Source organism: Lissotriton vulgaris, chromosome 2_1 (genome assembly GCF_964263255.1).
Source record: "Lissotriton vulgaris chromosome 2_1, aLisVul1.2, whole genome shotgun sequence".
Lineage (NCBI taxonomy): Eukaryota > Metazoa > Chordata > Amphibia > Caudata > Salamandridae > Lissotriton > Lissotriton vulgaris.
The window spans coordinates 164,660,569-164,687,335 of NC_141687.1; the positions used below are offsets into that span (position 1 = coordinate 164,660,569).

Consider the following 26,767-nt stretch of genomic DNA (forward strand, 5'->3'; position numbering starts at 1 on the left):
TCTCCTTTAAATTGTTTCTGTTTACAATGCCAACTCTATCTGGCTGTCTTGCTGGATTTTTCGAGAGCTAGTAAAAGTTTAAATGGCGATTGCATCTGGAAGTTTAATAGGTTTTAATATGAGGTTCCTGTTTGGGGTTTGTGATGCAGCAGTCAGAAAATAGGAAAGACTCAATAAGTGTCCTCTATTTGCTGTTCATTTTTGTTGCTGACATTTTTATTTATATTTTTGTTGCTCGTGTTCTGTCTCACAGTGTTTTTCTCGTTGCTTGTTTTGTTTGTTTTCTGGCTTGTCATGGATATAAAGACGGGATCAGCACTTCCCCACCTACTCCATACCGACTCGCAGTCCCTCCTCCAAAACCCAGACGCTCCAAGAAAGGTCTGTCGTGTATGGACTTTGTACTTTAGATCTAATTTATTTCACCTGCTTTGAATGCGTATAGTGTTTGGTTTTACATATAAGCCAAAATGCTTTTTAATGCCATTTTAAATATAGTCTAAAAATCGGTATACTGACATTTGTTTTACCTACCTGATTTTTCGGTTATGCATGGCAAATGACACAGTAAGTTCCAGAGCTTTGCGTAGTTCTCTTTGAAGCAATTAGTACTTGAAAAGGCACCATTGGAGTTAGGACAAACTGGAGTGGTCTAACTTTAGACACTTCTGTTAGTGACGTTATTGCTGTGCTTCTGTTTGCCTTTATCTTTACCACTAGTCTCTTTTAAAACTTCCCCAAATCCATGTGTTAAAGAACAGCACTAACTAAACACTATTAATTCTGCATAGCATACGTGTGAATTTTAACGAACAGACGCTATTTAAAAAAAAAGAAACCTATGGCTTTCTCTGAACAGTTAAAGCTGTGTAATTACATAACAACTTTCTGCTTCACTATATTTTTCATAATTAATGTGGTGTTTTTAAAGCTCCAAGGCTCATTTCATTTTTATATGAACTGTGCATACCTTCAGTGTCTTCATGCCATTTTTGCTTGTTCTTTGTTGCCTATTGTAGTTTTGTTGTTGTTGTTGCATATTTCATGCCCTGGTTATCTGAATAAAGGAAGCTTATGATATCTGTCAAGCATTTGATTATACCTTCCTCATTTTCTTTATTTGTAGCATTGGCTGTACATGATGGGGACAAAAATCTTTCACAAGGTGAGATGTTATTTTGTTTTTATATTTCAAGATATACCTTTTTTTAGGCTCTAGTGTACCTATCACTTTTCAATAGCCCGGAAAAATGTTATGCTGTATTTGTTGCCTTTCCATCTTTTTATTGGATAATATTTGCAGACTCACCGCAACGGCATTACACTGCACCTCACTCCTCTTGGAATGTCACTCCTCCTGCAGGGGATGGTAGGCTCTTTTCTACTCTCAGCAGGAAGGCTGGCTTGTAGGCACTTCAGTGTAGGTGAACAACTCTTCAGCAAGGTGTATGGAAGAAGTTGGCTTGGTATATGCTGTCCACTAGTTATAGTGGTCACCTTGCACCAGTCCAAATGACCCTTGTTGATGGTTAGGTTAAAGATCATCTTTATTGATCTAGAGTTAGCTATGGAGAGCAGCCTTCACTCTCATTCTCGAAGGAATGTAAAGCAGCTTGGTTTACCAGATTATAACCTCCTGAATGACCAAATGAAAGGAGAACCACACAAGGTATATATAAAATATATGTATCTGATAGAGACTACTAGCCGCATATTCCTTCACGTGCAATTATCCCCAGGCATGAGACTGGATCCGGAAACTTTTTTGCCACAGCATCCCTGCGCGCCAGGGGCGGGGCGACATCACGCGACTTGGCCCAGGGGTTGTTCCGCATACGTGACGTCAGCGAGGTCACATAAGCCCCACCCCGGCGCGCCTACGTCAGTTTTTTCCTTTTCCGCATGCAACGCAGATCCGGTCTTGCTGCGGGCCTGTTTGGGGCCCTTTTTTCTTCACCAATTGTCTTCTGTCTGGTAGAACAGTGTGCAAATGCATACAACTTGCACGTCGTGTGGGTGTCTTATGTCGGCGACAGGCCCTCATCTCATTTGTATGTGGTGTTTGGGGGAGGATCACGGCACCACTGATTGTGATGCGTGTCAACAGTTGAAGTCAAAGTCGCAGCGGAGCACCGCGTGAAACTTCTATCTTTGCGTCTCTCCAGGTTGACCTCCTCCCCCGATCAACTTCGGCGGACGGCTTCAGATATGGCCGTGGGCGTCGTCCTCGTCCTTCTCCGTTGTCGCGAGAGCGTCCCTCCCCGGTGGGTAAGTGTCGCAGTTTCTCCCGGGGGCTGGTGTTCGGCCTTCCGGGGGCGTGGGCTCTCCGCGGCTGATGTGGCCCGCGTGTTGTCCTCCTATCCACCGTTTGCCGGTGAGGGGGCGTCGAGAGTCCAAATGGAGACATACGTGGCGGCTTTGCAGGCCTCGCTAGCGTCTCCTCCTCCTTCCCCTCCTGGGGCGCCGACGGATCTCTTCCTTCGCGTGGGGCCCTCCGCGGCACCGCCGGTGGCTCTGGCCCCGGCTGGTTTGGATCCAGGCTTGGAGGATGTGGTGCTGTTGGGATGCTTCCTTCAGGCCACGGTGCCTCTGCCTTGCCGCAAACTTCTGCTAGAGTCCCGGCAGTGTCGCGGGAGGTCGCCCCGGCTCAGGGTGCATCTTCGAGCCCCGCTCGGCCCTATGGGCAGGAGAAGGTCTTGTCCAAGGCTGAGCTGACGCCGTCCAGGCGCCTCTGTCTGCTTTGGGCAGCGCCACCAGGGTTGGTGACTTCCTCGTCCCGCTCTGGGCCGAGGTGGGGTGGGGACTCCTCGTCCCCCTCCGGCCCTTTCTCGTTCCTCCCCGCAAGTGGCTGCCTCGTCAGAGGGCGAGTGGGAGGTTTATTCGTCCCTGGCGTCACCACATGGGTCGCCGGACCGCCTCCGCAACATTCTTGGCCGAGGCTGGCGGAGGACTTTGGGTCACTCGCCCAGTCCCACTCATCACTCCACGCAGGCGGCTGCCTCGGCGGAGGTTGAGTCGGCGCCGTTCTGGCCACTTCAGCTCCGGCCCCACTCTGGTGTGACTTGGAGGAGCCCTATCCAGTCTCTCCCTCTGCGCCGGATGGTGCTGGCGTCCAACCTCAGGGTGCGGACTCCGCGGCTCCACATAGAGGTTGTGCCGCGGATTTGTCACAGCAGGTAAAACAATGTGCCTTCACAGCGATGGAAGATTGATAACTGGACAAGTCAAGGGCATTGCAAATAACATAATCATACATATCATAATGTCTACAAGGGTGAGGGGTACTAAGAGCATCCCCATGCAGTTCAAGTGGCCTCAAGGAAGAGGGCTTTGAGTAGAGTCGTGATTTTCGGGAAATGGGAGGTCATTCTGATGTGGGGAGCGATGGCGTTCCAAATCCTGGGTGCATTGCCTGCAAAGGATTTACTTAATGTTTTGCGTTTCCGCGCTTTCAAAGGGATGAGAAGCGTGTTGGAGCTTCTGAGGTCCCTGGACTGGCCAGCCCTTTTTAGTTTCGCGGCCAGGTATTCTGGTTTGCCTGTGTGAAGGGCTTTGTGCGTAAGACATGCTGTTCGAAAGTTGGCTCGTTGTTCAATAGGGAGCCATTTCAGATCCTTGAGCGCGGGGGAAATGTGGTCGAATTTCTTGGTTCCTGTGACCAATCTAGCCGCGGCATTGAAAATGATTTTCAAGGGGCCTAGGTGTGATTTGGCGGAGCAGGTCAGGGCTGCGATTCCATAGTCAATTCTGGAGAGCACCAGTGCTTGAGTGGCCTGTTGAAGGTCCTTTGGAGGCAGGAGAGTTTTATTTTGTAGAGAAGTTTCAGATTGAGGAAAGCGCTTTTGGCGGAGTTCGTGATGTGTTTTTCATGTTTAGTTTGGTGTCTAAGGTGATACCTAGTGACTTGACCGAAACTTTCGACTTGAGAGTGCCATTGAGGGCGTCGATGACTTTGAGCCATTCTTCAATTTGGGGGTTTTCGTCTCTGTTGGAGATGAGTAGAACTTCGTTTTTTTCTTGATTAAGCTTTAAGTGGTTTTGTGAGAGCCATTGTTGAACGTCTTTCAGCGTGTCGTTGAGTTCGAGAATGTCGTCCATAGAGGTGGTTTCCAGATAGAGCTGCGTGTCATCAGCGTAGAGGTGGAAGGGGATGTTGGAATTCCTGAGTATTGTGGTGAGGGGTTCCATGTAGATATTGAAGAGTTGGGGGAGAGTACTTACCCTTGTGGGACTCCTCTACTGACGGATAGGGGGTTGGATTCAAAGTTTTGGATTTTTACTCCTTGCAAGCGATTGTGGAGAAAGGAGGAGAACCAGTTCAGTACGATCAACTCAAGCCTGCTCTTTCTTGCAGGACTATTAGGAGCAGTGTGTGATCGACTGTATCACATGCGGCCGAAAGGTCAAGGAGAATGAGAAGGCAGCATTGGTCTGAGTCAAGTGATTTGTGTAGATCGTCTATGATGTTTAGGATGGCAGTTTCAGTGCTGCATCCTTTTCTGAAACGCGATTGGTGGGGGTCAAGAAGCTTGATGTTCTCCAAGTGTTGGGTTAGCTGCGGGAGAACAAATTTTTCCAGTGTTTTGGATAAGAGAGGAAGGTTTGAGACGGGTCTAAAGTTGTTCATATCTTCCGTGTCCAACCCTGTGTTTTTTTTAGTAGCGGCGTGACTTGGCCGACCTTGAGGCAGTCTGGGATAATTCCCGAGCTCAACGAGCTGTTGATGATTTTGCACCAAATTGGGGCTAGGGTGTGTTTCAGGACTTTAGCCAGGTTTATAGGAAGCTGATCCTGGGAGTGGGATGATGGTTTGGCGTTAGCGATCAGGATGATGATTTCTGCTCGATGAATCGGCGTGAAGACGGACCAATGAGTGGGCGGGGTCAATAAGGTGTGGTCAGTCAGTGATGGAGTCTTGGTCTCCCTGAGAAAAGAGGAGTTTGTGCTGAGAGAGAGGTCAATCAAGATGATTTTTTCGTTAAAAAAGTTGGCAAAGTCGTCGCATTGTTATTTGGAGGACACTGGAACGGCTGTGATAGGTTTGGATATTTGGCTTCTGTTGATGTCGAAGAGCTCTTTGGGACGTTTTTTTGCGTTATCTAGAGCGAAGCAGAAGAAGGAAGATTTTTTTTCCTTGAGGAGTTTGTAGTAGTTTCTGTGTGCCGTCTTGAGTTGTTCGCGGTGTAGGGAGGATGGATTGCTCCTCCAGATTCTTTCAATGGATCGTAGAAGTCTTCTTTCGTCATTGATGTCCGTGGTGAACCACGATCTCGATGGGATGTTTCTGGTTTTTTTTAGTTTCAAGGGCGCGAGGCGGTCAAGGGTGGTCGTTGTAGGAGAGTAGGGTCTGCAATCCTATGGTCACCCCAGATTTTTGCTTTTTGCTTCACTGGTTTACGACTTTCCCTGGCTGTGGGCCTGTTAATGAGACCCACAGCCTAGCTGTTCTCTCTCTAAATTGACATCCATGTACTTTAGGTGCATTTACCAATTGGTATTGTGTCACTCTTGTAAGTCCTTGTACAGTGTACCATAGGTACCCAGGGCATAAGTGCACCCAAGGCCTACCAGGGGCTGCAGCATGTATTATGCCACCCCTGGCTGGCCATCTAAACAGACACAACTGGCTGGTAACACAGCTGGGGCAAGGTGGTGTAATCACCCTTTGCTTTAGATATAGTATACCTATACCTAACCCTAAAATGGACACATATACTCTTATAAGTCACTCCTATGGCAGGCCTTAACAATCCTGGAGGCAGAGTGCTTGGAATTATGTGAGATGGTGCTCTAGCATGAGCTGAGCCTGTCTGCAGCTTTCGGAACCAAGTCCTTTAGCTGTTTCCATGATAACGCTGTACCATATACTCTTAAGTGCATTATAATCCTCGCGGTTGTTGCTAACTTTGGCATAGCATTATCAAAACATGTCGAGTAAGGTGTCATACGAATTGGAATACTACCCTCTCGCCAGTTCTGGCGACGGGGGTAGCATTCCACCCTTTTAGAGGGACACAACATGTATATAACTGTGAACCCCGGTTAAAGTTAACTTGAGCCTCAGCATCATAAAATGTATGCTGCAACCACAGACACAAGTCTGACCTCCTGCTGCTGGGAGTCCTTCCAGCGAGGGACGCTTGGACAAAGGGTTTCCTGCCTTGGGAGGTGCTAGCACCACCCCAGACAGGATTTTGTGTATTAGGTAGGACAGGGCTGAAAGGAATGAGACATGCCTGGGGCACACAAGGTGTCCCTGTGCATACACCGGTCTAAACCAGTTCCTGGGGCTCTCCAGCCCCCGCTCTGGCGCAAGACCGGACAAAGGATAGGGGGTGTAACCACCTCCCTTCCTGGTCCCACCCAGAGGAGGGACCTAGTTGTAGTACTGCCCCCTTTAGCCGGATAAAGATAGGAGCTGGTCCCATTCCAAATTAGATTATCCTGAACAACTTTACAAGAAGAAACTCTGGACTTCGACGTTCTGCTCCACAGAAGACTGAAGAAATCTCCCTTGTGGACAAGGAGTGTCCACCCTGCACAAGCAGGCACCATCAGCGTCCAGTGGCTTCCTTTTGTCGTCTTCCCTCGAGGATCCAGACTTCAGAGCCCGACGAGATTCCCAGACCTCTCCGACCTCTACCTACATCTGCAGCACAGCTGAGATCCGTGGGTGCGACGAGACATGTGGGGACCGGCCATCTTGAAAGGAGCAGCACCTCACTCCAGCACGACTTCTGAGGTAACCTCGTCCAAGTGCTTTGGGGACTGAGAAGCCCCGACCCCGAGCAGCTCCTGCACCGAAGACCAGCCCTCCAGCATCCACGAGATCTGCGTGGGGCCCTTCTGCCTGTTTGCTGCTCGACGCGTTGTCTGGTCACTGGCTAGTGACCTCCTAGACGACGAACCTTGAAATCTTCACTGCTGGTCTGATTGCTCCGGACTGGCCCTTGCTTCCTTCCAAAAGAGGAGCACCCCGGACCCTCCTGGTCCACTCCAGACCCCATTTACACTCACCACGTGGGTTGCCCTTTGCCAAGGCCTGTTGATTCCAAATCCGGATCCGTCACCGCCAACAGCGAGAGCCTGCGTGGAATAGCTCGTGCCTCCATCGTGGTCGTCGAAAACACCACCTGGTCCACTTGGCTGTAGAGACAAGCGTCCACTCTTAACCTGATCGCGACGACGACATCTGGTTCCACTCCTGGTTCCACTCCAGTCACTGGCTAGTGACTTTGAACATTGTACCCTCTGCTTTCAGGTTCTCCTCTTCACTGATCCACCCTTGGATCACACCGGACATCTTCCTCCTGATCGCCTGCAGCATCTTTTCTTCCAGGCTCCATAGACTTCAACGCCGGAACCCGACACGACTTCGCACCTATGCACCCACAGCCTGTGGGTGAGGTAACACGAGCATTTCGGTGCTCAAGGGTAGATTGTCTCTCCTAGTGTCCAGTTCCACAGTCGTTTTAGTCTTACATAGTCAGGATTGTCCGTACTCACCTTTTACTTGAACTGTACTGTCCATAGACACTGTTACGCATCTCGCGTGTGAGTTCACACTCTGCACACGCGTTCCGTGGGCCTCCTAGTACTTACCTAGAGTTAGGGTAGTGTGGTCCCAGCGATCCAACAGCCTCTGGACAGCTCCATTCCTTCCATCGACTTTCACATTCCACTTACTAAGTCTTCAACAGGGCCCCAACAATCTAAGCAGGGTGGGACCACTAATACTCAAAAGAAGAAGAATGAAGGTCAAAGAAAACCATGGTGCCAATACTGTAAAAGTAAGACTCACTGGTTTAGTTGTGGAAAGTCAGCCCAGTTTACAATCGATGCCCAGGCTGCTGGCGCAAGACGCCTCTTAGTTCCCATCCTGAATAGTTACCAAATAAAGAGACGGGCGCTGGAAGCAGGAACACAAGAACAGAGTTTTATTTCTCATGAGGAGAGCCTGTCATTTCGGACACGAAACACAGTGTCTTTCGGGAGGTGCTCTAACAAGTTCTCTGAGACATCGCCTTTTATACATCACAAACATTCCTTATTACAATAATGACATTGTGAAGCAAGGAAAAGACATCCCCGACCCCTCCCCGTTCTGGCGCAATCCAACACGTGGCTACAGTACAGGTCCTCACACCATACAATGGGAGGGGGCTATCGCTCAGCTGAGTGTTCCGCTGATTCCTTTGGAATGTGTGCGCCTGATCGATTCTCGGAGGGGTGGGGAGGTCATGATCAATAGTAGCTCTTTTGAAGAGGGGCGAGTGCATACAGTGGTGGGCAACCAGCTGTATCCTCAGGCGAAGGAGATGACCAGTGGTCCGTGCGGACAATCGGGCTCAGTGGAGGGGTCATCAAGGGAGGGGTATTCATAGGAAGAAGGGAGGTGATGGTCAGGCACGGGGTGTGATTCCCAGGGAGAGAGTCGCACAGAGAGAGAGGTCTTATGACCCGTACATGAGAGAGCGGGGGCAGTCAGGTACAGCTGGGGGGGGGGGTTATGTCAGCTGAGGCGAAGGATGCTTCTTCAAGAGGAAATGGGGGGTGCGTGGGTCAAGCAGGAGGGTTACTTTTCAGAGCAGGGTCGCGCAGAGGGAGAGGGTTTTATGGTCTATGCATGTGAGAGTGGGGGGGGTGTTCAAATGCGCGCAGGAGGGAAGCCGGGGATTCCAATGAGCGGGCAAAAAGGCCATGGTGCCCAAAATGGCTGTCATGTACATATGGGCACGGGCTTTTACTGGCGGAATGATGCGGTCAACGTTTCACGGTATTCATGGTGCCTACAGGGAGGGGGATGGGAGAAGGCAAATGAACGCCGCTTATGTACATTAATATTGCTAATTTCCACAGTCGCCGCTTTTAACATAAGTGAGTTCATTTCCTAACTAATGGGGGTACATATAATACATGTGTGGTCGATGAGATAGCGTTTGTCAAATACCAGCGAATTGCATATAACCATGGCACAATCGATGCGGTTGGTGGAATGCAGCACATATGAATTCACAGTTGCTGGGTTACTTATACAAGACTACATAGTATAAATGTTCTGACTTTTTCTTAAAAGTGACCGTAAAACATTTTGAAAGCAATACAAAGTGGTTGAGGGCGGAATTCAGTTCGACACAAGTAATTTAGTCAAATTGATGGGTGTCTTCGTCACAGTGTCTTTTTAGCAGTGAGCCATCACTGGTAGGCTCTAGTCCGTTTTTCTTTCGTTGGCGCTGTTGAGCACCGGCGGTGGAGCTATAGGTCCAGCTCGGATCTATCCTTACGCGTTGCAGGGTGCAGTCAGTCCTCTGCTGTTAGACCACAGTCCTGTTCCCTAACCAATTCCTTTAAGGGTGCCTTATGCTCGGCACCTGTATTTCCTTTTTCCTTCTGTGGCAAACCCCATTTCCATCTGAATGCTGTTCTTCTCGTCTGAGTCAAAAAGTCATGTGGAAAAGAGGGGGTGTTGGATAGTCGAGGGAAGAGAGGGCGGAGTGGGGTCAGATCTTTTCTTGGACACATCAAGGGACCAAGGGAGCAAAGGAAAACGAGCAGGCAGGCCCATCAATCGGGCCCAAAAAGGGGGCGAAGACTTCAGGCACACGTGGGTTAGCAAACAGAGGGCTTCAGGGCAGCCCTTCGACCTTTCATTTTCCACGTTTGAGATTGCTGTCTCGTCCCGTATCTTGTTGCTCTGCAGCTCCACCTTTGGTCGAGGTCACATGTGTCTCAAGATCTGCAGCCAGGCTGTACGTCACGTCCGACCCTTCTCCTCCGATGATCGTATATCTTTGAATGGGTACAAAACAAGTTTTAGAGAACTGGCAGGAGAAGACATTTATGCATTTGAATTCCGCCCCCAATCCTATGCATTCGGGGGTTACGTTCATCGGTCACAGCCAGAACCCTACCACCATGAAGTATATATGTCGGCACTCCTACTGTGTTTGTGCCAAGTCTATTTTTCGTTCATTCCGGCTAACCCTTTCAAAAACAGGGCAGGGGTCTATCATCGAGAGAGGGGGAGGGAAAACAGGCTTTCATCGAGGAGCGACAGTTAATCAAGGTCATCAGTTATTTTTCGAGGACAGCTGATATGGATCAGGGGTCAGGGAGAGGCGAGGACGCTTTAAACATTCGCGCTTGAGTGCAGAGGGATGGGGCAATCTGGGCATTGGGGATCAATCTGGACATTGGGGCTTGTATCTCAAACGAACTGAAAAGTAGGATGCCATTGACATATAGTCCCCCTATAAAAGGGCCAGATTAGGGGACATCAGCCGTCTTACCTGTCCCTTCCTTTTTAGCCAATTCAAGTTCTTTCATTTTTGCAGAAAGGAGAGGTAGTAATATGGCGAGTTACAATCATTTTAGTTTCTGTCAATTTTGCTGAACACCTTCGTGTTCAAAAAGGACCCAATTAGATTAGTGACGACGGGGCACAATTTTACCACAAAAAGGAAGATGCAATAGGGGGGGGGGCTTTCATAGAGAGTGAGAGTCGTCCACATTCTAAACGAGCCATTCGGTACACGTATGACATGTAGAAAGGTAGAGAGAGAGAGAGAGAGAGAGAAAGATAGAGAGGGAGAGAGAAAGAGAGAGAGACGTGTACGGTAATAGGTCATTTAGTACGCTCACAACACAGAACGGCAGGGGTCAGGTAACACGGAAACGCAAACAGAGGGAAGACATAAACCCATACATTACATGCACACAAACTCAGACAAGGGAAGACAGTACGTGTGTTACATACAAAAAATTCACGACAAAACATAGAACAGTTATTGGCCAAAAAGATCTCTTTCTGCATGCTGCGCATCTTTAGTATCCTATTTATCTACGTGCTGAGCTCTTTTTACCTTTTTCCTCCTCTTCCTCTAGTTTGCCATCTTTGCGAGTGTTCTCGGTTGCTAATACTTACACCTCGGTCAGTTGGTCAGGAATTAACCTGGTCGGGTTACTGCTCACGGTGGGATCTTTGAATCATTTTTCCTTTTCTCCCTTTTGGCGAAAAGGTTCTCCAGGCTGAGGCAACGGAGGGCGTTAATCGGGAGAACAGTCGGACAGCTTAGCTATATCTATAAGGGTGTGAGAAGGAGGTGGTACACGTTTTTAAACATTAACAACATTCCTAGTCTTCCAGACGGGCGGTGCTTAGGTAAGCCTTACCCCGGAACTTTCCTTGTCCTTTCCCTATCTAGTTAAACGTCATAGTTGCATTATCTGGCGTGCTGGTTCGAGTCATAGTCTGTCATATCGTACTAACCCGTCGAGTATCTACGTCAGTCCATCCTCCCAATCACTAGGTTCTGAGGGAGGGACAGTCATGTCTAAGTAAGGGGGGGGGGTGCTACATTTTACAAAGCTTGTCATGTATAAGCACTATGCTCAAATTCCCCTACTTCCCCTTCCGTCGGTTGTTCGGTCATCACTCCTCCAAACTTCAGCTGATGTTCCTGACGTGATCTGCAGACGGGAGGAGAAAGAAGGGGGGGTGGGGGCAACATTCAAAACACATCAGCCCGCATAAATCCGAAAATGTTTTTACTTACCACATACTCAACCTATCCCCACGGGGTGCATTCTCTACCATCTCGGCGTTTAAGCCCAGAGGGACCAGTAGTGTTAGAAACATAATCCTTGGCGTTCTGCGTATCCGCATGAATCACTCGAGCGTGGTCTTTTAGATCATGCGCAAGGGTGGTGGTAAGGTGGCATTTCTTCGGTATCGCTTAAGGGCAGCTAAAACGTTTTTCCTGTTGCTTGTGGCATTTAATGTAACGGCTTAAGTATTGGGCTTTTTAACCTTCAACCTTAATAAAGCTGCTTTCATTTCGCTTATATCGGAGACAGTAGTAACACATTCGAAACTCATTAATGCAATCGCTACAGTTGTACTTGCTTTTTTCAAAGACCTTTAATAAAAAGGTTGGCGCACAAAAGACGAGCCTACAACCCAGTGGGCCGGCCATAGAGCAGACTGGAGCTGGGTGTGAGGGGAACAAAGTCGGTGGCCATTCATTTCATAATATAAAGTGCGGCAAGTGCAATAACATCATATCGAAATTCATTGGGAGTAAGCATCATAAATGTCGAAAAGTCAAACTTTCAGTAACCATGGTGCGTTAAAACTTAATATCAAGTCATTGTCCGAATGCTCAATTAGTACCTATTTCATATCAATTCATTGCTTTAACACATAATTGGTACCCACCCTATACCCGTTCATTGTCCCAACACATAATCAATATCCACCTTATATCACATCCTTTTCTGAACACATTATCAATATCCATCTTATCTACTTTCATTGTCCAAAAACTACATACATATCTCAGAACATCAAGGCTTGAGCAATCAGGGTACAACAAAGAGCTGAAAGTTTCATTTGTATCGGCGCCATTTTGGGCGAGGTCAGGCAGGTCCCAGTACAGTCAGATTGTCTACACTGACTCGTGGTTGGACCAGAACCTCTTTTGGCAGTTCAAAAGAGTTTTTCGCAATAGGGTAACAGACTGGCGATATGAACCATCAGTCAACAGTGGGGAGGGAGGCAACAATCTCTCCTACCGGGTCACTCTGGTGTTCCACCGTAACTGAACAAATCTGTATTTTTGCAGGTTTTTAGTCATTTCAAAACTGAGGCTGGCGCCGGCTGGAGTGCGCCGACGTCTCGTGGTTTCCATCGGGGGACGGGGGCGGGGGCGCCCGTGGAGGGGTCGGCCCCCCGGCTCTTTTAGAATCTTCAAGGTCGAGGAGAAGAGCACAGGACGTGCACCGGTCCTGGGCCAAGCGCCGCTCTTCGATTGGGACCCTGTTGATCGAAGCGTTGGGGTGTCGCTGGAAGCCTCCACCTGGGGGAGGTGGGGGAGGCTCGTTCGCGCCGCCTCCCCCTTCCAGCGACCCCACGCCGTTTCTCGGCTCCAGCACTTTGGGATGGCTGTACCAGGCAATGAAGAGGGGGAGGGGGTCGGAGGCAGCAAGACATCCCCCCCCCCCGCGGCCTGCAGGGCACCGTTTTCTCTGGACTTTTCGTAGCGGCCAGACCAGGCGATGCGAGGGGGAGGGGGGGGTCGGTGGCATGTGCAAGACATCCCCCCCCTCCGTTGTCAGGACCATCATAAAAGAAAGAAGTAGTGCCGCCGTGTGCAACCCTCCAGTGTTGTCAAAGCAGGGCGCTGCCTGCAACCCTCCAGTGTAGTCGCAGCAGGGCAGTGCCTGCAACCCTCCAGTGTAGTCGCAGCAGGGCGCTGCCTGCAACCCTGGCTCCGGTTTCGTTTTTCTGACGGCCGGAGCAGGCGATAGAGAGGGGGGGGGGTCGGAGGCAGAGGCAAGACATCACCCCCCCCCCCCCCCCCCCCGTGGCCCGCAGGGCAGCCAAAAGAAGAGAAAGGGGAGACCATTACAACTTTCGGGCCGTCCGCCCCACAGCCTCCCCTTCCGATGGCGGCCAGCCGGGCCCTGCTCTGCACGTGTTGAGGCCTCGCCTTCCGGATGGGCGTAACCGCGGACCCGTTGCACTTCGGGAGCTTCCGGAATGGGGGTAGGTATCTGCTGATTTGTATCTATTTCATGTTACCGTTATTTGGGCGTGGCGGGCGGTGGGACAGACATGCTTTGGATAGCGAGGGGGCGGCGGGGGCCTAGCCACCTCATGGCTGTCTTGGCGTCAAGCTTGGCTTCTTTCGCCATTTTATATTTCTTATTACGGACTATTTCTAATGTTTCTTATTTTTAGTGAAGTCGGAAACTCATCAGTGGGCTACTGACTTAGCTCGACTTCTTTTTCCTTCCTTTTCTAGGGTGTTTTTCATGCTAAAGTTTCTGTTAACAGGATTCGGTGATCACTTCATATTTTATATGTCCTTTTATCAGGGATACCCTCCGGTTGAGCTAGATGATCTACCTCCAATAAATGGTCCGGGTGGAACTAGATTATCAATCAGTGGGGAGTGGGTAGGCATGACGGATTACAACGGGGACAAAAGTCTGCATTACCTACCCTTTACTACTTGCAAAGACTAGACAGAATATCTCTATTCCACGTTATTTGCAAACAGAAAATACCTCAAACGAACTATTCCTTGAACAATAAATGTCCAATCAATCAATCAATCAGTGGGGAGAAAAACAGGCATGACGGATTACAAAGGGGACAAACGTCTGCATTACCTGTCCTTCGCTCTCTGCAAAGGGAGACAGAATATTCCTATTCGTCTCTGTTTGTAGACAGGGAAGATCTCAAAGAGCAACAATCGATATAAATCGATATCAAACAATCAGTGGGGAGAAAGGTAGGCATGACGGATTACAACGGGGACAAAAGTCTGCATTACCTACCCTTCTCTATCTGCAAAGAGAGACGAACGTTCCTATTCGCCGCTGTTTGCAAACAGAGAATGTCTCGTCTCAAGAAGAGAACCAATATTTCAAGTAGCAACCAAAGCTAAATGAACCAATAAGCGAAACAATATCAGTATTTAAATACCGATTCCAATACAATCAATCAATCAATCAGATGGGTAAAGCCATCCTACCAATCAGGCGTGAAGAACGCCCTACTTAATCTTACCCGGACCGGACCATGTGGACAGTTCTTCGTCTTCCCTTTCCAGCACCCGATCGTTCTCTTACTCCATGCAGCATTCCTGTGGGCTTCCAGTCAGGACAATAGGTCACGTGAGAGAGGTCCGTTCAGAATCGGTGAAGTTCATTCAATTGGCAGCCGGACGAGGGCCCTCTCAAGGCAGGTATACTCCAATTTTTTAGATGTTCACCCCATCGTCTGGACCTCTCTTACTGGACCCTATGTCACTGGTGGACCCCGCGTTGGGACGCCAATTGTGGAAAGTCAGCCCAGTTTACAATCGATGCCCAGGCTGCTAGCGCAAGACGCCTCTTAGTTCCCATCCTGAATAGTTACCAAATAAAGAATCTGAAAGAGACACGTTAGTGATAGATTCCTTACCTTAGAATATCCCCAGGCGTCAGACTGGATCCGGAAATTTTTGCGTAGCAATACCCCTGCGCGCTGGTAGGCGTCGTCTGCGGCTCCGCGTCCGTCGTCGGCGTCGTGAGCGCCGGGATGACGTCATCGGAGTATATAGACGGCGCCCATGCGCGCTGACGTCAGTTCTTCTTTTTTCCGCGCCAGCTAGCGCAGATCCGGAAGAAGCTCTACCCCCAGTCACTTTTTGACTGAAAACTTTTTTGATCTTTTTGATCCTCTAGTTAGTCGATTCTCGACTATCGGTGCCAGGGATGCCCGGGTTCAAGCCTTGCTCGAAGTGCGGCCGACTCATGTCGGTCACGGACCCCCATCGCCGGTGCCTGAAGTGCTTAGGCCTCGACCACGACGATCGAACCTGCTCCGACTGCCGGGCCCTGACGTCGAAGGCTAGGCGGGAGCGGTCCCGCAAGCGTCTCGAGCTGAGGCAGTCGGCCCCGCGCCGCTCCAGGTCCCGGTCCCGGTCCCACGGGAGGTCGAGGGACAGGTCGCGAGGTCGGAGTCATCGACGTTCCGGGAGTGGACACCGATCGTCTGGTTCCAAGTCCTCAGGTAAGAGGCATGAGAGGTCGGAGCGACACCATCGGTCCTCCGACCCGCCCCGTCGCTCGCACGATGCGACCGGGGATTCGGGCGACACCGCCCACGCGGCTCCGCGGGAGTCGCAAGCGTCGCCGCCTGCCCCACACCTTCGGGTCCCTGGGCACGGCGCGTCGCAGGAGGAGGTCGAGAGGTACCTCATGGCCATGAGGGCCCTCCCTCCTCAGTCGGTTCCCGTGGCGCCTTCGGGCCGATCGGCTCCGTCTGGAGGTCCTTCCGGGTCGGGCGCTTCGGCCCCGACGACGTCGGGTGCTTCGGCCCCGGCGCCGCTGGCGACTTCGGTCCCGGCGCCGCGCGACCTCGCTGGATCCGCCTCCGGATCCGGGACCTCGCCGGTCGACCCTACGACCTCGCCGGCGACGTCCCTTCAGGTGTCGTCCCCGGCAGCCGAAGTGGTTGCCGACCCCAATGCTTCCTACGGTCCTACTCAGGTGTCGGAGGGGCGCCGCTGGGCGCCGATTCCGTCGGCCTTCGGAGAGTTCTATCTCCACGAGGAGGCCCTGGCTGTTAATCCTGGTCTCCGGGAGCCGGGTGACGAGGAGCAATGGGAGGGGTCCGAGGACCCTCTGGCACGTGATTACCAGTCTCATCAGGACTGGACATATGAGCTTGGGGAGGCCAGTGGTATTGACACCTCGCCAGACACTGGATTTACGTCGCCCCGACTGTGGCTTCGGAGGCGGGTTCTGCTTACAGTGTAGTGTTGACGAAGGCAGCTAAGGCCCTAAACCTTGAGCTCCCCGTCGCGGCCGTGAGGACTAATCTCCTCACTGAGGTCCTCAAACAGCAGTCCGGCTCCGCGGAGCCCCTTCTGCCGTTCAATGAGGCCTTGTGTGACGTTCTGCTGGGCACTTGGTCCAAGCCCGCCACAGGTCCCCCTGTGGATAGGAACGTGGCCAGACGCTACCGCCCGGCACCGGGCGACCCTTGCTTTTTGTCCACCCACCCCACCCCCGAGAGCCTGGTCATCCAGGCCTCCAACTCCCAGACCGCATTCCCATCGGCCCCGCCCGACAGGGAATCCAAGAGATATGAGCAGTTCGGGAAGAAGGTCTTCTCGTCTGTGAGCCTAGGGCTCCGGTCAGTGAACACCAACTGTCTCTTGGGCCGCTACACCCACACTCTGTGGGACACGGTTGCGGAGGTGCTGCCACAATGCCCTGAGGAGGTCAGGGCTAAACTCAGCCAAACCCTTGCGGACGGCCGAGATGCGACACGCTTTTCTATCCGGTGTGGGCTGGATACCACGGACTCACTGGGCAGGGCGATGGCAACGACGGTGGCGGTTCGACGCCACGCCTGGTTGAGGTCCGCCAATTTCTCGGCCGATGTCCAGGCCACTCTCCTGGACATGCCGTTTGATGGCCGTCGCCTCTTCGGCGACAAGGCAGACCATGCGCTGGAACGTTTTAAGGACTCCAGGGCCACGGCCAAGTCCTTGGGCCTTACGGCCCCACGCCAGCAATCGGGTGCCTTTCGCTCCTTTCGTGGCCACGGAAGGGGCGCCCCACCACGGACCGTCAGCCACGCGCCGCAGAATGTTCAGCAACGCGGTGGCGGCCGTGGGAACCGCCGTGGCGGTGGTCTGGGCCAGCGGCGAGGCCAGTCCACACCTCCCTCAGCAGCCCCCGCCTCAAAACCTTCCTAGTCCGAGTTTTCAGGCCCATCTGACGCCTGTGGGAGGCAGGGTTCGCCATCACCTCTCCCACTGGCATACAGTCACTTCGGACAGGTGGGTGCTGCAAATTGTCCGAAGGGGTTTCTCCCTCCCCTTCGAGTCTTCCCCTCCATCCATGCCACCTCAATACCACCGTGTGTCGGGGGATCACTTGCAACTTCTGCAAGAGGAGGTTTCGGCCCTCTTGGCCAAGAGGGCCATCGAGCGCGTTCCTGGGCCAGAAGTAGGACGTGGCTGTTATTCCCACTACTTTCTGGTACCCAAGAAGGGCAAAGGGGGCCTACGCCCTATCTTGGATCTGCGGAACGTCAACGGCTTCCTCCGGACGGAGAAGTTCAAGATGCTCACTTTGGCTCAGGTCCTGGCTGCCCTGGACCCAGGAGACTGGATGGTAGCGTTGGACTTGCAGGACGCCTATTTCCACATCCCCGTCCTGCCGGCCCACCGGCGTTACCTGCGGTTCACGGTAGGCCTGGAACACTTTCAGTTTACCGTGCTCCCCTTCGGCCTTACCAGCGCCCCACGGGTGTTCACGAAAGTGATGGCGGTGGTCGCAGCCCATCTGCGCAGGCAAGGGGTGTCAGTCTTCCCCTACCTCGACGACTGGTTGTTGAAGGCGGGCTCGCCCCAGACAGTCGTCACCCACCTCCAGACTACGGCCGACCTCCTGCACTTGCTGGGGTTTTCCATCAATGTGCCGAAGTCACACCTGTGTCCCTCTCAGAAGCTCCTTTTCATCGGAGCGGTTCTCGACTCGGCGCAGTTTCGGGTTTACCCACCCGAGCAGCGGGTTCGGGATATTCAGGCTCTGATTCCTGTCTTCAGGCCGTTATCCCGGGTCTCGGTCAGGTTGACGCTGCGGCTTCTGGGACTGATGGCCTCCTGCATCCTTCTGGTGCGTCACGCCAGGTGGCGGATGCGGGCTCTGCAGTGGGACCTGAAGTTTCAGTGGGCCCAGCATCAGGGCAACCTGTCCGATCATGTCCTGATCTCGGAGGGCACTGCGAAGCAACTGCAGTGGTGGCTCACGGACCGCGACTGGGTCAGTGGCAGACCCCTCTCTCTACCCCAGCCGGAGCACGTAGTTGTGACGGACGCGTCCCTCCAGGGCTGGGGAGGCCACATGGGAGAGGCGGAGATCAGAGGCCTCTGGTCTCCGGCGGAGTCCCGGCTCCACATCAACCTTCTGGAGCTGCGGGCGATTCGTCTTGCACTGAAGGCATTCCTCCCCTCTGTCAGGGGGAGCGTGGTGCAAGTGTTCACCGACAACACCACCGCCATGTGGTACTGCAACAAACAGGGCGGTGTGGGGTCGTGGACCCTTTGCCAGGAGGCTCTGCGCCTCTGGCAGTGGCTGGAACATCAGGGCGTGACCCTGGTGGTTCGACACCTGGCAGGCTCTCTGAATGCCAGGGCGGACGAACTCAGCCGCCGGTGCATGATGGATCACGAATGGCGTCTGAACTCGGACGTGGCGCAAGGTCTCTTTCGACAGTGGGGAGAGCCTTGGTTAGATCTATTCGCCACAGAAGAGAACGCGCAATGTCAGCAGTTCTGCGCGTTGGAGTTTCCAAGGCGGCACTCGCTCGGAGACGCTTTTCGTCGCGAGTGGAGCTGCGGCCTGTTGTACGCCTTTCCGCCTATACCACTTCTGCCCAGAGTGCTGAAGAAGATCAGGCGCGACCGGGCCCAGGTCGTCCTTGTGGCTCCGGACTGGGCACGAAGATACTGGTATCCCGAGCTACTCAGCATGTCAGTCGATCCCCCGATTCGTCTGCCTCTTCGGGAGGACCTTCTGTCGCAGCAGCAGGGGACGGTCCTGCACCCGAACCTGTCCAGTCTCCACCTACAAGCTTGGAGATTGAGCGGCGGCAGTTGAGGCCATTTGACTTGCCTCCCGAAGTCTGTGACATCATTCTGGCAGCCAGGCGTCCCTCCACGAAGTCGGTATACGCCTGCCGGTGGAATAGATTTGTTGCATGGTGCGCAGCAAAGGCTGTGGATCCCCTCTCTGCACCCCTTTCGGAAGTGCTGCTCTTTCTTCTTTCCCTTGCCCAGCAGGGCTCTGCTCTGGGCACTCTTAAAGGGTACCTTTCTGCTCTTTCAGCCTTCTTGAGGCTACCAGATCAGCCTTCCTTGTTCAAGTCCCCTATAGTGAGTAGATTTCTGAAGGGCATCACGCACATGTTCCCTCCTGTTCCCTTCGTGATGCCCCAGTGGGACTTGAATCTTGTTCTCACCTATCTGATGTGTGCTCCCTTTGAGCCACTTCATAACTGTCCTCTTCGTCTCCTTACTCTGAAGACGGCCTTCCTGGTTGCCATCACCTCTGCCAGGAGGGTGAGTGAGCTCCAGGCTCTTTCTTCTTCTCCACCTTTCCTGTCTGTTCATCCTGATAAGGTGGTGTTGCGTACACGGCCTTCCTTTCTGCCCAAGGTTGTCACGGCCTTCCACATCGGGCAGTCCATCACCTTGCCCACCTTCTTTCCGCCTCCGCATCCCTCGAAAGAGGAGGAGAGGCTCCACCGTCTGGATCCAAAACGTGCGCTCTCCTACTACCTAGACCGCACTCGCCAATTCCGGGTGGATGACCAACTCTTCGTTGGTTACGTGGGCGCGAAGAAGGGAAAGGCTGTACACAAGAGGACCATCTCCAGGTGGATCATCTTGTGCATCCAAGCATGCTACTCCATGGCGAGGAAGGAGCCCCCGGCTGGATTGCGGGCTCACTCCACTCGGGCCACGGCAACGACAACTGCCCTGGGCCGCGGTGTCCCCCTGCAGGACATCTGTCAGGCAGCCACGTGGGCCTCGCTGCACACGTTCGCGAGACACTACTGCCTGGACAGTCAAGTCCGGAGGGATGGCTTCTTTGGCCGTTCCGTCCTCCAGGACTTTCTGGTGTGATATTGGTTCGCAGACCCACCACCGGGGTTGGTATTGCTGGGGTATCTATTCTAAGGTAAGGAATCTATCACTAACGTGTCTCTTTCAGATGCACAAGTTACTACTTGTGTAACGATATATCTGTAAGAGACATTAGTTAGTGATAGATTCCTTACCGCCCTCCCATCCTCCCCGTTCTGCGAACCGATATTTAGGGTTAAGGTCATCCCCTTTCAGGGCCCTAGTTTCATGGCACCAGTGTTAGTTCTATCATGGCTCTGCGTATCTGGCGCGGAAAAGCTGTGTTATCAGAACTGACGTCAGCGCGCATGGGCGCCGTCTATATACTCCGATGACGTCATCCCGGCGCTCACGACGCCGACGACGGACGCGGAGCCGCAGACGACGCCTACCAGCGCGCAGGGGTATTGCTACGCAAAAATTTCTGGATCCAGTCTGACGCCTGGGGATATTCTAAGGTAAGGAATCTATCACTAACTAATGTCTCTTACAGATATATCGTTACACAAGTAGTAACTTGTGCGACGGGCGCTGGAAGCAGGAACACAAGAACAGAGTTTTATTTCTCATGAGGAGAGCCTGTCATTTCGGACACGAAACACAGTGTCTTTCGGGAGGTGCTCTAACAAGTTCTCTGAGACATCGCCTTTTATACATCACAAACATTCCTTATTACAATAATGACATTGTGAAGCAAGGAAAAGACATCCCCGACCCCTCCCCGTTCTGGTGCAATCCAACACGTGGCTACAGTACAGGTCCTCACACCATACAATGGGAGGGGGCTATCGCTCAGCTGAGTGTTCCGCTGATTCCTTTGGAATGTGTGCGCCTGATCGATTCTCGGAGGGGTGGGGAGGTCATGATCAATAGTAGCTCTTTTGAAGAGGGGCGAGTGCATGCAGTGGTGGGCAACAAGCTGTATCCTCAGGCGAAGGAGATGACCAGTGGTCCGTGCGGACAATCGGGCTCAGGGGAGGGGTCATCAAGGGAGGGGTATTCATAGGAAGAAGGGAGGTGATGGTCAGGCACGGGGTGTGATTCCCAGGGACAGAGTCGCACAGAGAGAGAGGTCTTATGACCCGTACATGAGAGAGCGGGGGCAGTCAGGTACAGCTGGGGGGGGGGGGTTATGTCAGCTGAGGCGAAGGATGCTTCTTCAAGAGGAAATGGGGGGTGCGTGGGTCAAGCAGGAGGGTTACTTTTCAGAGCAGGGTCGCGCAGAGGGGGAGGGTTTTATGGTCTATGCATGTGAGAGTGGGGGGGGTGTTCAAATGCGCGCAGGAGGGAAGCCGGGGATTCCAATGAGCGGGCAAAAAGGCCATGGTGCCTAAAATGGCTGTCATGTACATATGGGCCCGGGCTTTTACTGGCGGAATGATGCGGTCAACGTTTCACGGTATTCATGGTGCCTACAGGGAGGGGGATGGGAGAAGGCAAATGAACGCCGCTTATGTACATTAATATTGCTAATTTCCACATAGTGAGTGCACCAAGGAAGGCACAGCTCCTACCACTACTGCCCCTAAGGCACCTGCAGCCCCTAGTACAGTTAGTAGTGGTAGTGCACCCCCCAAGGCTATAGTTGGGTTAACCCTGGGTACTGAGGTGGGTTCTGACTTAGTTAGAATTCCTATTCAGGCTGTTCTTGTTTGTACTGGGGACATGGATATGACCCCTACAATAAGTTCCAGTACTCTGGGCAAGTACAGGCAAACGCCTTTAATTAATGCTATGCACTATGGTGACACCAGCATTTGTGGACCCTGAACAGGTAATACTAGGTTCAGACTACCTAGTTACCAATGCTAGCAATGTCACTACCAACCATAGTATGGCACTTGTTAATTTCTCCTGGGGAGGGGTAACTGGCCTCAAAAGGGTTGTAATTAGTTCAGACCTCCCAGTGGACTGTCTGTTGGGCAATGATTTGGAATCCTCCTTATGGTCAGATGTGGAGTATAGGACTCATGTGGAAATGTTAGGTTTGTCAGCACATTTCCTTGCTGTGACTAGGTCACAGGCCAAAAAATGCCCAGCTGAACAAGTGCTGGATCCTGGAACAATGGACCAGACACGTCCCAAGAGAAAGAGCAGTAGGGTTAAGGCAGTGCCTTCCCCCTGCCTCAAGGTGAGTATCAGCCCTCTCCGGAGGCTGACCCAAAGACCCCAGAAGGAACTGTCCTAGAAGAGCTTGAGCCTGAACAGGTTGAGTTTCTTGGAACAGGGGGACCTTCCAGGGCAGACTTGAGGCTGGCACAGTTAGACTGTTCCTCTCTTGAACCCCTCAGAGAGCAGGGTGCTGCTGAGGCTGCAGGGAATGCTATAGGTACCCACAAAGTGTACTGGGATGATGGACTCCTATACTCTGAGGCAAGAGACCCCAAGCCTGGTGCTACCAGGAGGCTGGTTATCCCTTTGTCTCTGAGAGGTTTCCTTCTTACCTTAGCCCATGAGATTCCCCTAGCAGGTCACTTAGGTCAGAACAAGACTTGGGACAGGCTTGTCCCTCACTTTCACTGGCCTCATATGTCTGAAGATACCAAACAGTTTTGTCGCTCATGTGTCACCTGCCAAGCCAGTGGCAAATCAGGTGGCACCACAAAGGCCCACCTTATACCACAACCTGTGGTGGGAGTTCCCTTTGAAAGAGTGGGGATTGACATTGTTGGACCAATGGACCCCCCAACAGCATCTGGGCACATATTTATACTGGTGGTAGTGGATCATGCCACCAGGTATCCAGAAGCTATTCTCCTCAGGACCACTACAGCTCCTGTTGTGGCCAGGGCCCTACTTGGAGTTTTCTCCAGAGTGGAGTTTCCTAAGGAGGTTGTCTCTGACAGAGGTGCAAACTTTGTCAGGATACTTCACTGCAATGTGGAAGGAGTGTGGTGTCAATTACAAATTCACCACCCCCTATCACCCACAGTGCAATGGGCTTATGGAGAGATTCAACAAAACCCTAAAAGGGATGATAAAAGGGTTACCAGAAAAGCTTAGGCGAAGATGGGACATCCTTTTACCCTGCCTTCTGTTTGCTTACAGAGCGGTCCCACCGAAGGGGGTTGGCTACAGCCCTTTTGAGCTTCTATTTGGGCATCCTGTAAGAGGACCCCTGTTACTTGTAAAGGAAGGATGGGAGTTACCTCTCAAAAAGCCTAAGCAAGACATAGTGGACTATGTACTTGGTCTCCGCTCCAGGATGGCAGAGTACATGGAGAAGGCATCTAAAAACCTTGAGGCCAGCCAAGAACTACAAAAAGCTTGGCATGACCAAAAGGCTGTCCTTACTGTTTACCAGCCTGGACAGAAGGTGTGGGTGTTGGAGCCATTGGCCCCAGCAGCTCTCCAAGACAAATGGTCTGGACCCCATACTATCATTGAACAGAAGGGAGAGGTCACCTACCTGGTAGACCTTGGAACTCCCAGGAACCCTCACAGAGTACTTCATGTGAACAGGCTCAAGGCATTTGTCAACAGGGAAGACATGGGCTTTATCACGGCTACAGATGAGGGACAGGAGTAAGAGAGTGACCCTCTCCCAGACCTGCTCACTCAGAACCCTGATGATGGGTCAGTAGATGGTGTAGTCTTTTCTGACAGCCTCTCTGAACATCAGCAAAAGGATTGCAAACAAGTTCTTCAGTTCTTTAGACAAATGTTCTCTCTGACACCCAGTCAGACAAACTGGTGCACCCATGAGGTGGACACTGGTGACAGTCTGCCTATAAAGAGTAAAATCTACAGGCAACCTGACCACGTCAGGGACTGCATAAAACAAGAAGTACAAAAGATGTTGGAATTGGGAGTCATTGAACCCTCAGAGAGCCCTTGGGCTAGTCCTGTAGTTCTAGTGCCTAAACCTCACACCCAGGATGGTAAGAGAGGGATGAGCTTTTGTGTAGACTACAGGGGTCTCAATGCTGTCACTAAGACAGATGCCCATCCAATACCAAGAGCAGATGAACTCATAGATAAATTGGCTTCTGCCAAATTCTTGAGTACATTTGACCTGACAGCTGGTTATTGGCAAATCCGGTTAGCTGAGGATGCCAAGGCCAAGACAGCATTATCTACCCCAGGAGGTCATTACCAGTTTGTGGTGATGCCCTTTGGTTTGAAAAATGCACCTGCCACTTTTCAAAGGTTGGTGAACCAAGTTCTCACTGGGCTGGATGACTTCTGTGCAGCATATCTAGATGATATTGCTGTCTTTAGCTACACCTGGGAGGATCACCTGATCCACCTGAGGAAAGTTTTGGAGGCCCTGCAAAAGGCAGGCCTCACTATCAAGGCTACTAAGTGCCAGATAGGGCAGAGTCAGGTTGTATACCTGGGCCACCTTGTAGGTGGAGGCCAGGTTCAACCATTGGAGAGCAAGATACAGGCCATAAAGGACTGGGCTCCTCCAACCACCCAGACACAGGTCAGAGCTTTCTTGGGCCTGTCTGGTTACTACAGGAAATTTGTCAGAAATTATGGGACAATTGTGACCCCTCTTAATGACCTCACATATAAGAAAATGCCAAAGAAAGTTCAGTGGACAGTTAGCTGTCAAAAGGCATTTGATGACCTAAAGCAGGCCATGTGTGCTGCACCTATTCTCAAGAGTCAAGGCTACTCCAAACCTTTCATTGTCCAAACAGATGCTTCGGAGTTGGGTGTGGGAGCTGTTCTTTCTCTTCCAGGGGATACTCATTAATAGTCATAAGCACTGAATTATCTCCGCCCATGAGCGGGGACCCGGAACACATAAACAATATACATATATATGTGTAAATATAACCAAAAGTACAAAGTACTAAGTAATTATACACATATACATGTATAATAACCATAATATGCAGCCTAACCTTAACACATAGGCTAATCAAACCAAAACCTTACACGTTCTGAAGCATGAAAATATGCTGTATATAAATGCAATAAACAAGCATGAGCCTAAAATGAATTTCATAGCCATGAAAAACCTTTTATTTTCATCAAAGAACCTGTAGTAAACAGTTATTAGCCTAAAAGGGCTGCATATGAAAAAATGTCTGTGTACAGAAAATCAGACTGGCACCCTGCATTTAAGGCCCCAGAGAATCTGCACACTTTGCCTTTAAGGCCTCCAGGAGAACTCTGTTCCCATCATGCCCCACAGGTGACAGTTAGGTCAGTTCTTTTTTCCGGCTTGTTCTGTGAGGAACCTGGAACTTGAGCTCTGCTCTTTTGAAGTATTTTCTGTCAAATTGTTTTTTCTTGCCTTTTCTTGACAAAATATAACTTTGGTGGTGGGTTGTTACCCTTTTCTGACTAAGCTGTTGGTGTTTTTTAGTCAGAATGCCACCTTTATTTTACAAATGTCCTTCCTGTAGGAAGAAGATGTCGAAAACTGACCCACACTCTGTTTGTGTGGTGTGTCTTCCAGCTTCTCATAAGGTGGAAGAACGTTATCACTGCCTCAACCTTTCAAATAGAACTTTAAAAGAAAGAGAGAAAATGAGGTTGCTGGGCCTTCTGGAGAGAGAAAACCGTGGTGAGAAGAGTTCTAAAGGCCTATCATCATCTGCCAAGCCATCTTCTCAGCCCAAACGTCGAAGATCAGCGTCTCCAGAAGGTAGAACTAAGAAGCATCGACTCCAGGGAGCGTCACCGTCAAAAAAGGTGCGCTTGACGTCGAGAACCAGATCGCCGTCGACGTCGAAGAGAGCTCCATCGACGTCGAGGACATCGCTGGTGAGGCAGTCGCCGTCAAAATCCTTGTCGACGTCGAGGCAATTGGTGTCGATTTCAGTGAGGACGATGTCGGGAGTGCAACGCTCGACGTCGAAGGATCGTATGAGGTCGACGTCGAGGGACGAGAGATGTCCGACGTCGAAGGATCGTGTGTCGACGTCGAAGGAAAAAGGTTCGACGTCGAAGGATAAAGGGTCGACGTCGAAGGATAAAGGGTCGACGTCGAAGGATAAAGGGACAACGTCGAAGGATAAAGGGTCGACGTCGAGGAAGAGTCATCGGTCGACGTCGAGAGGGAGACATACGTCGTCGAGGAAAAGATCGACGTCGAGAGAAAGAATGACGTCGAAGGATTCGACGTCGAGACCTAAAAAGAGAAGGTCAAGGTCTCCATCGCGACGTAAGTCGACGTCGAAGCATGCTTCGGGCTCGAAGCATGGAGTGTCTAGGTCTCCCCCACCTGATCATAGGTCGGAGTCGAGACTATCAAGACCAGCCTTCCGGACCTCAATTAGGTCTTTGTCGAGGTCAGAAATAAGTCCCGAACCTAGAGTGGAAGGTTCCCCGCATGATCAGCAAGACAACAGATCTGCAGTGGGACAAGGTGTAGGAGAGTAGGGTCTGCAATCCTATGATCACCCAGATTTTTTGCTTTTGTTTCACTGGTTTACGACTTTCTCTGGCTGTGGGCCTGCCAATCAGACCCACAGCCTGGCTGTTCTCTTTCTAAATTACGATATGTACCCTAGGTGCATTTACCAATTGGTACTGGGCCACCTTATCAGACCCTGTAACTCAGGGCATAGGTGTACCCAGGGCCGCCAGGGGCTGCAGCATGTATTATGCCA

The 26,767-nt window shown here is 51.5% G+C and overlaps 1 protein-coding gene across 1 annotated transcript in view; it reads left to right on the forward strand.

The window, feature by feature from the left end:
• The window catches only part of TSPOAP1 (TSPO associated protein 1), a 2,768,302-nt gene that overhangs the window by 2,304,441 nt on the left and 437,094 nt on the right, over positions 1 to 26,767 (forward strand). Inside the window, exons 36-37 of the mRNA XM_086954028.1 lie at positions 307 to 381; positions 1,127 to 1,165. Coding sequence (XP_086810154.1) covers positions 307 to 381; positions 1,127 to 1,165 — 114 coding nt within the window. The remainder of the gene's footprint in view (positions 1 to 306; positions 382 to 1,126; positions 1,166 to 26,767) is intronic.